At 36.7% G+C, this 10393-nt stretch overlaps 1 protein-coding gene across 1 annotated transcript; it reads right to left on the minus strand.

Moving 5' to 3' along the window:
* Positions 1-1562: 1562 nt before the first annotated feature.
* Positions 1563-9854, minus strand: LOC103774552 (AP-3 complex subunit sigma-1; the record flags this gene model as incomplete). Its single annotated transcript, XM_008941963.1, has 3 exons — positions 1563-1634; positions 7234-7345; positions 9763-9854. Coding segments are annotated over 3 exons (276 nt in total), but the record flags the coding sequence as incomplete, so codon positions are not given.
* Positions 9855-10393: the final 539 nt, after the last annotated feature.

Genomic DNA, 10393 nt, shown 5'->3' on the forward strand with positions numbered 1-10393 from the left:
AGCCTTGCATTACTGCAGATGTTCAGCTTTCTGCATGAATTTGTCTGTTGGCTTACACTCAGGTTAAAAATCACTGCATTGGTTAATGCCATATTCAAAAATTTTGTAACTCAAGGTTTCTCTTATCCTTTATTTTGGAAATGCTTTTGCTAAAATTTCCAATTAGTATGTAGGGTTCACATATTCCTCAGAGTTTGAAAATACTAGGCTAAACATTTAATGAAATTCTCATGCAGTTTTTCATTGAATACAATGAAACACTTAAATTTCAGCTTCCATTCGACAAATAGCATTCAAGAAGAAAGTACCAGCTCATATCCGATGCAAAATAAAATACTTTTTAAGAAAGTTAACATTTTGAAGTACCTAGTTTATCTAGATTTTATCAGAAAGATGTTTCTCCTATTAGGTGTGAAAGAGGGCTTATGTTAAGGAGTGCTACTGAATGGAGTGTGCTACAGAGCAACAGCTTGGACTGCAGAGCAGCCAAAGTGTTCTGCGCCTAAAGATCAAACTCCTTGCCAAAAAACAGCTGCAGTATTTGGGTTCTCTATGCTCAGAAGCCAATCTATAAACCACTCAAATTATTTTGTACTTGAATATGGCATTTTGGAAAGCGCCACCATGTTCCAGCCAGGCTAGAACTTCTAATGACTTGTCATGAGCATGGTATCAGTTCGAACACCAACTTAAGTTCATTTGCATGTCACTGGTCAAGACACAAGTGATTCTACCAACAGAACTTCCTGGTTTTGAAACAAACTGAGCCAGCTCCAAGTGGTTATTTCAGGTACTTAACTTATTACTATTTTTAGTCCATTTGTAGTCAATTTTGTAATATTTTTCTTTTGCATCTTTTGATGTTGATGCAAAAAGATGTTCACAAAGGTGGAAAGGTGACTGCACAGAAAACAGTAGGCACAAAATGAAACTGAAGGAATAAATTTTGTATATTCAATTCTCAGCATTTTAGGTATTACAACAAGAGCTTCCCAAGCTCTTTTAAATTAAAGATTACTACAGTAATAGCATTTCTCAAAACTACACTAATAAACAAAACCCTTGTTCTCGATAGCTGGGAATGTTCAAACAAGATGGTTTCTGAATATTTGAAAAAAGACAATGTCCATTTGAGACTTAGAAGAAAGATCCACACAGAATTTAAATTACACGACCATAGCATTTAAAAAGCAACAGTTAGCCTTAACTGGAAAACCCCATAACAATTTCAGTTCTGAGTAATGTAAGATCTAATCACAAACAATACAGAACAAATTCTTTCTCGAAACTATGTCCTCCTCTGAGAATATTCAGATGTCTCCAATTTGACAATTATGTAGACAATAACAGTATACAGAACTCCCACATTATTTTATTTTTCCTCAGAAAGACATGTTCTACCCTAGCTTTCAGGTCTTAAAAATAATCTAGATATACCTAGATATCTATAATGTCTATATTCCACTGACATTAGAAGTAGACACTGCAGAGTTTAATACTAAGTAAGAGTTGTACCAAACATTTTACCTGACAAGAGATATTACAGTAGCTCATCACAGTACCTTGTCTACATGGAAAATTAAGTCCAGTTCACAGACATTTTCAAAACATTTGTCTAATGTTTCCACAAATACCTGCAAAGAGGGGAAAAAAAAAAAACAAACAGACAAGATGTCAGGCTTTAAGAGGAACTCAATAGTTCCATTATGTGTGAGGTTTAGCAGAAGTAAATACAGAAAACAATCAAGGGGCAGATTTCAAGGGATTAAAAGCATCTACAGAAATTATGTGGTTAACAGTATGTCAACAGCATGTTATCTGTAGAGGGAAAAACCAAGTAAGTTTAGATTATAACTCTGCTAAAAGTCACCCAGTTTTAAACAATATTTGCATACTGAAAAAAAGAGTTAACATCATCTATGCTACAAGCTTCCCAACTGTGATTCCAAGCACTTCTTTTCAGTTCAGTCAAACCCAATTATTAAACAAAAATCATCTAGCTTCTTTCAGTAGTAGTATTATTAACAATGACTACACTGCAGGCATCTCCCAGTTAATCAGACTACTGTCAACTTCACCACACAGAGACACATGTGCAATGCAAACTGTCAGCATCATGCAAGTTTGTCAGCGTTACGGCTTCCAGCAACACTACAGCAGCTTTCACCTGGATTAGACCTGCTGAATTCAGGATGGACCCTGTGAAAAGGTAGCTGTTTGAATGGCTATCCTACCAGTTATACCACCACAAATTTAGAGAAGTCCAGCATTCTAGTCTGTCTAGAATGCACAAAGCAGAAAAATCCAAGCAGCTGCTGAAGTCCAGCCACTGATGATCTCTGCAGGATATGGACTGTACATTCCCCTGCTTGGGTACTTCTGTAACTGATTCTTTAGAACTCATGTTAGCCTGTTTTGGTACACCCCAAGTATGGCAGTCCCAGCTAGGCCAGATAACAAAAAGATGTCTGTATTTGCACTCCTGAAGCTCCCAAATTCCAGTCACTATCTGTTTATGGCGAGTGCTGACAAAGACTCCAGCCTTAGAGAGTCATTAGCACAGTTCCCTCTATGCAAGGGCTAACTCCTACTGACTTAAGTAAGACATGTCAAAACCTTCAAGTTAAACATGTGCTTGAGTCTGAGAGCTTAGGGTCCCCAAAATTAAAACTGATTTCTCTACAAATTTACAGAGCATTTACACTCCCATGTCTACACACACAGTTAAACAGATCTACTGGACATTAGCCATTTCCAGTCGTCTACCTTGCATATCAAGAAAGATTACTTTTACATCTGAATGCCCCATCTCAAATCTTGCTTACACTATAAAAGAGAAGATCACACTCTGATGTTGCTATTAATACTAAAATCAATCTCAATTTTGAAGTCAAATGACATTTAACAGATGTTTGATGCATTTACAACAAGGATAATTCTTTAATACCAAAATAACAAGTCGTAACTTAAACTAGGAATACAAAGCAGTTTCACTGGCAGACTCCAGACAGTAAGGTCCACTGGCAACAGTTAACTAAGTAAACAAATATGCTCCTGTTAAATTATACCAAAGCTAAGCAAAGCATAACTCTTTTTTCTTCAAGTAGTTGTTAATTTATTGTGATAGTAAGTCTGCTCACATCCCTTCTTTATAGAAAACAAAAAACCTTGTATGTTAAGCAGAACAAACTACACAGTTCGCAACTACGTGCAGCAAGACAAATGACTGGAGATGTTCTCTTACTTTCCTTGTACCTTAGGAGAATGTGGTTACAAATACAGTGCTGATTGATATTAGCTGCAGGAAGAAGACTGGAAATAAAGTGTAAACACAATCCACCTAGCTGCTTGGGAAAAAAAAAGGAACATGTTAAAACCACAAACAACTCAAAAATCCTCAACACAGGCCCCCACAGGTATTTCTGTGCATGCCCATACATTGACAAAACAGAAGTTTTAGTTTTATGATCTTCTTCCAATAACCAGGGATTCTCCTACAACAGCACTTGACTAATAATTACAGTGCTTACTTTTAAACCTTTATCCATTACAGAATGACACCACCACACAGGGAATGAACTCACAGAACCCAGCCTGCAACTCAAGACCAGTAATGCACAGCCAACAGGTTTTAATCTAAGGGAAATAGCTGGCATGGAGTATTCTTCAAAGAGATTTTTCATCAGCTAAGGACTTCTCATGGAAACTTTTGAAACTTCCTCCATCTCCCATTCATGCTGGAGAGTTCACTCAGAGTAACGCCAGCACTGACAAGATATATCTCTACTAAAAATAATAGATTTTTGGTCTTTACAACCTAACCTAGCTTTTTTACACTAACATTCCTTGGCCTATTTTAAGATGCCTTCAAGTAACCAATACAGTAAATAAAATCAGACCCACTTTCATCATCATTCTAGTTGAGAGTCAAATGAATTGCACACTACAGCAAGCAGCACTAGAATTTAAGTACTTCAGATGCTGCAGATCTATAGATCAAAAAAAACCAAAACCAACCCTGACATCATGCCAGTTGTTTCAGTGGACACACACACACACACCACACACCACACATCAGTTCAAATGCACCTTGTGATATCATTGGAAAAGAAACATAATGAATCAAATTGCAGAAAAACAAGGACGCACGCACAATGAATTATGAGCTCCCTCTTGTGCTTCACTTCTGAAATCACAATCTTTTACAGTTCAAAGAAAACCCCATGCACACCTCCATGCAACTAAACAGAAAAAAAAAAAAGGAAAATCCCCATACTTCTAAAGGTAAATATGCTTTAATAAAGCCACCTATACATCTGGATAGTAAAGTATATGACTCAAGACACTGAATTATTATTACTGGATACACAGAAGCCAGGAGATCCCTATACTCAAAAATACTTCAAACAAACCATCACTTTTACCATTAAGTCCTCATTTTTTAATTAGGCAAATAGGATGACAAAAGAATAACACATACATTAACACTGGAAAGATAACAAGTCTAGCTGATTAGCAGCACCTAATCTACTGTAGATATATCCAGTTTACAAGCCAAAAAATTCTTACCTGCTAGACTGAGGTCTAGGTTCATTCCACCAGTTTACTTTCATGATATCATAAACAGGCCCTCTACATAACGACTTATTGAAACAATTCAGTATATGTATGATTCGTTACAAACTCCATGTGTCTTACTCTTACCTGTGCTGTCTTTGAACTATAGTACATATGAAAATGGTTCAGCACTTCTCAACATATAACACACAAAGCTTATTTGCTTCAGTAGGTGTTTATGAGTACATGCTGTCAGTCTGCATTGCAGAGGGGGTTGAGATGTACTAACAAACTTCGAGGGCATTCTTCCACTGTAGGATACCTTTAATTCTGATTGCTGTTGCTAAGAGGATTGAACAGATCCTTCTTGTGAGCAGAATGGAAACAGAATATGTTAACTTAATCTCCATATACTTTCTACTATAATCAAATGGTTGAATTTCAATGATTTAGAGAAAATGGGAATAGCGAACAGCTGAAGGTACATTGGTGAGATTGTATTTAGAAAAAAAACTATACAGGTTCAGAAAAAAAAAGTAAAGTATTTCTATAAATAGAAATAGCATTTGTATTTCTGCTTCCTTCAAGTAATTATACTGGCATGTAATTAAACAATAGGGTGTAACGGAAAAAATGTGAAATATAAAGACTGAAAGACTGAAATCCATCAAAGCACTTCTGGCACAATAAGTAACACAATTCAGAGAAAAGTTTAAGATCTCCCTAACTAAGGGAGTTTAAGGGCTATTCAAATACAAGTAGTAGTAAGCTCAAGCAATTTGATTCAACAACTTAAAATAAAATTCAGATTATACTGCACAACTGGAAATAACTGAGAGCTACTGATGTGACACTTTTAATACACCATAATGAGTAAAATCTTAGTGAACTTGCAGAGTGGCTCTGCAAAATATAACAGGTCAGACTGACTGACCTAGATAGTCTTTCCTACCCTTATTTTCTCATTAAAAGTAAGATGCCTACAATATTCACTTTATCTAAAATACATGTTAAGTCACATGAAATATCAACATGCTTCTTTTCTCAGCTGATAAATATTTTAGCACTTCCAACAAAGATGCAGGAAGCAGCTGAACAACCCCGTAAAACTAAGACCAGGTAATGGCACTGTATACCTCACTCAATAACTGCACTATTCCAGTACTGCAGAATGTTTATATGACCAAAGGCAACAAATAATCTAGACAAAGTTTCCTTCCCCCATACCCACACAGACACTTGGAAAGACAATTCTGATCTGCTATACAGAGGAGCATGAAACACCAAAGAGCTGTTCTGAACACTAATGGGTGACTGTGAGAAGCTACTCAGCTCCAAGAAGGGTCTGCAAGGAACTGTGAAGCCTTTAAGGCTCACAGTGCTGTCCAGCAATAGATACAGGCCCATGTCTTAGGATACCACAGATTTTAGTCACGTAAAAAATCAGATGTCTTGATGTGCAAGCTTTTGAAAAGCTTAACAGTAAGTCAATCATACATACAAATATATATATTTAAGACCCATTTCACGTAATGACAAACATCACCTCATCGTGTGAAACTATTTTTTTCCATATCCAACCACACTTAACAGCTATCATTGAAACTGTTCACATGAAAATTTGAGGTTGTAAAACCACTGCTTTAGTCAAAGAATGCTATTGAAATAAGAATGTTTGTGTTACCAGACATGATTTTTGTTTCTGACTTGATAGAGATATACTGAACAGTTTAAACCATCATGCTGTATTGGGAGCTTCGCAGAAGACACTGATGCATAAGCCTGTATCTTGTTAAAGTAATCTATAACTCATAATGTCTTTGGGAAAGGTAAACTGCACATGGATCAAAGAGTGGAATGTACTGATCCTGACCAAGAGATCACTTCATATTTAAGTCAGTGATGCACATAACACTCAAACGGAGTAGGCACAGGCCTATGCTGTGCTGTATAAATTCCTTGGCTACAGGATAAACTCAGCCAGCAGACTGCCACAGAGGAGCCTGCAGGCAGCTCCCACCTGGTACCAGCAACTGAGCCACCTGCATGGGCTTACCTGTACCTCAGAGCGCAGCAACAGGTTCTCATGAGAACACCCCTTAGGAACAGAGTGGTCTTCTTGTGAGGAAATTATATAACAGCTCAAAGGTCAAAAAAGGGAGAGCTTCTCTCTGTGGACTGTATCTGCTCTGCACAGCACAGCATAGCAAAATCCACCGGCACTCCACTGGATGCTGCATGAACATGGGATGCCCAGTGGCTGAAGGGGTATAAGACTAACTATCTACATTCCTCTTTTTATTCTGTTTTATTAAACAGATAAGGTTCTCATAATCTAAACTTGTCTAGCAAATGTTTGAACTGCACCATTTTTACCTGCAACTAAACCACGGCCCTGAAAACCTCCAGAAAAAAAATAGCTGCCAATTGTTCATCAGGTTGCAAACAGTTTCCTTAGTTTTTCAGCAGCTTGGGAAACAACTTTTTCAAATACAGCCCATAAAATTGCAAATCATCTAGAAGTATTACACAGCACTTTGGATGTGTTCATATAATGGAAGCCCCCTTCACTTCAAAATATTACAGAAAAAGGCACAGCTAATTACTGAAGTTCCCAGGCACTTAGAAGCAGAATTCAGCTTTCTAAAAGAGCAAAGCAGAAAAAAAAACCCTTACTTGTATGAGGTCTAAAATGCCAAGCTCACTTTCTGAAGAATCCACACAGAAGACAAAATACAAGGTGGCATAGTGTCGGTAAATCAGTTTGTTATCAGATCCACCTATTAGCCTAAACAGGAAAGAAAACAGGAAATCTTAGTTGGCATCTCAGGATAAGCTGAGCAAAATGTCAACAGTTATTTCAGTTAGGTAAAAGGCCTATTGTTAATAGCCAGATGAAGCTTTCCCTAATCCAACTATATCACAACTTTTATTCTGTGATATAATTACTATGGAAGAATACTAAGTACCAAGACAGCCCAAGTAACATTTACCACATAAGCACAGTTATTGTTACTCATATAAATAATAATTACAACAACACATGCACTTTTTTATTAAAATAAATTCCAACAGATCACAGTTTCATCAAGACATGGGTATTAAATGTACTACCATCACACCCAAGTGGGCACTGTACAGGGATTAATCTGCTTTAGAGATTAGCAGAGCATACGCCTATGAATCCTTCCCTGCCCTTCCCAGAGGAACACTGACAGAACTACAACACAGACTAGCATTTGGACTACAGAAAAAGCCTTAAATCAGGTTCATGGTCCACTTAGTAAGAATATGTAATGCTGCTGTGCTACAAAATGTTTCCTACCCTGAGACATAAGACTGTCCTGCAACCAGTAGTTTGTGGTGCAATGTAAAAGTCAGAGAATCGATTAAATTTTTATGGACTTACTAGTCAACAAGCCAGTGAACAGGAAGACAAAGTTCTAAACAGGTTATTTCCTTACACTCTTCTGATATAGACTTCCCAAAGGTGGTATATAAATCATAAAGGACAGATGTTTTTCAGATCACTGACATACGCTTTGAGCACTAGGAGACTCACTCAAATAGAAAGGAGAAGTATTTTGTAGCCTGAACCTACATGGCTATGGATATCTTAATTCTGTGCTAGAACTGAATCAAATGTTTGACGTATCACAACTCATCCCTTTATTTTCTGCCTTTATCAAAGGGGGACAATATGTAAATAAATAAAAAGAACAAGAAATCTTTTTGGTTACTTTTGCTTAGCTACATTAGTTTGCATTACTGTTTGGGGTGGGGGGTGACTGGAACGGGACCCTTCTGTTCCTGAAGAGCAAGAACTACGTTTAAGAAGAACATTACAAACAAATATGAAAGTGGAAAGAAATGGCAATTGAAGTTTCCTCTTTTGTGCCTTATTTACCCAACTGTTTCCCATCCTTCAGTACACAGAGTTAGTATACATAAAGTGTTGAGGCCTTTGGGTAAACTGCAAACTGTGATACCCATCCTGGGACAAAAAGTATACCAAAAGGAAATATACTGAAGCGGTAACCCTGGGATTGAGCAGGAGGAGGAAAGCTAGAATCGCGTCCTCTGTCTTAGTTTCTTTTTGTTACACAGCTGTGAATTTTTTAAAAGGCTCCAAATGGCTTCTCGCATTTCACTTCCAGAATTCAAGCCAGCATGAAAACACCTCCAAGAGCCTAGTGATAGAATCACCTGTTGAGTGATTTTATTTTAAAAAAAATCTAAAAATCAGGAAAAAGACATCATAGCTGACATGGTACAGCTAAACATTTACCTGGCAGCACACAGAAAATTTAGGCATTAATATACTAACTTTCAGTGTTCAAAAATTTCCATAATTACAAGACTTAACAGGCTATGACAATCTTTGTGTTTACACTGGAGATCATGAGCTTACTCTACCAATTATGAACCCTTTTTCTAGAAAGTGGCTTTATAACTGTTTACCCTTTATGACTAATATCTCAAAATAAAGCACTTCTCCATTTCAGAATTTCTTCTTTTCAAGTAAAGCCAGACCACATTAAAAAAACTGAGATGATTCAAGAAAGAAAATTTTGTGTGTAACATCTGGAGACAGAAGATGCAAGTATGTCTTTCCCTCCCTTGCCCTACCTAAATTAGCAAACAAGTCCTGGTTGATGCTGCACTAGTTCACAGATTTAACACTTTTTTTTTCTTCCTAGTTTATATAGCAAGCCTCAGGCCTAAAAAGGCTGAGGAATACTACTATCAGAGATTGCCCACTCAAATTTTAGGAGCTCAATCCAAAAGACCAGCTACAAAATATTTTATTTTCCCAGTGGGTATGGCAAATGCTGTACCTCTTCAAATGAGACCAGAAATCTCTAACTGGATTATAGGGAGACTGGTTAGGTATCATCTGCCTGCTTCTTCCCCAACCTGTGTCTGAAACAGTTATAACATGAGATATGGCACTGTCTCAGTTACAGCATTACAAAATAAAACAGTTCTATTGCCTAAATCATTTTGGTATATGCCCATATGTATGCTTCAGTTAGCAAAGAATATGTATACCTGATACAACACCATACTATTCTTTGTATATTAAAATATTTCAAGTGACATGAATTTTACATGACAACTGTAAAAACTGTTATATTACAATCAGCAGTAGTTATACTTGCTAGCCAATAAATACTGGCCATTTACTTCAAACCTGGTACTTACAATCCTCCTTCTAGGAAATTACAGACATTTTCATCACGTTTTGAAACTAAATGGAAAGTTTCTCTGATTATTTGTTGCTGCGTATCTTCACTCTATGAAAGAAAACATATTTTGCTATCAAGCTAAAGTGGATTAATCAACAATGCACAGCACACACAGCTAATAAATAAATATGTGGTATATCAGCACTCTCAAACAGTCTACTTCTAAAGCCTTAAAGCTGCATACTGGTTTTGTCATTTCAACACAAAAAGACATTTTTACAAGTTGCAGAAGAATACATTATTGAGAAACATCTGTAAAAAAAGTGATTTTTAAAAAGAAACTTCTAAAATAAACCCATCTAAAAATAGTCTCTAAAAGTAATCAAGATTTCTCAAGTATTCTGAATTTTTTTTTATCTACACCATAGCCTGAACAGCTACAGACATGCGTTGAAACTGCTTTCACCCATAAGCAGGAAAGAAAAAAGTCTCAAAACCTTGAAGGGGGTGGGGAAACTAAAAATGCCACAATACATAAATCTTTCAGAAATAGTTTTAACATACAATGGGATCATAAGCAACAGGCTCTCCTGAGCCATTAACTTTCCTTCTAGCAGATTAGAAGCTTCACTTCCAAGTTTGAATTC

This window comes from Merops nubicus, unplaced genomic scaffold, assembly GCF_000691845.1.
Source record: "Merops nubicus isolate BGI_N331 unplaced genomic scaffold, ASM69184v1 scaffold38326, whole genome shotgun sequence".
Lineage (NCBI taxonomy): Eukaryota > Metazoa > Chordata > Aves > Coraciiformes > Meropidae > Merops > Merops nubicus.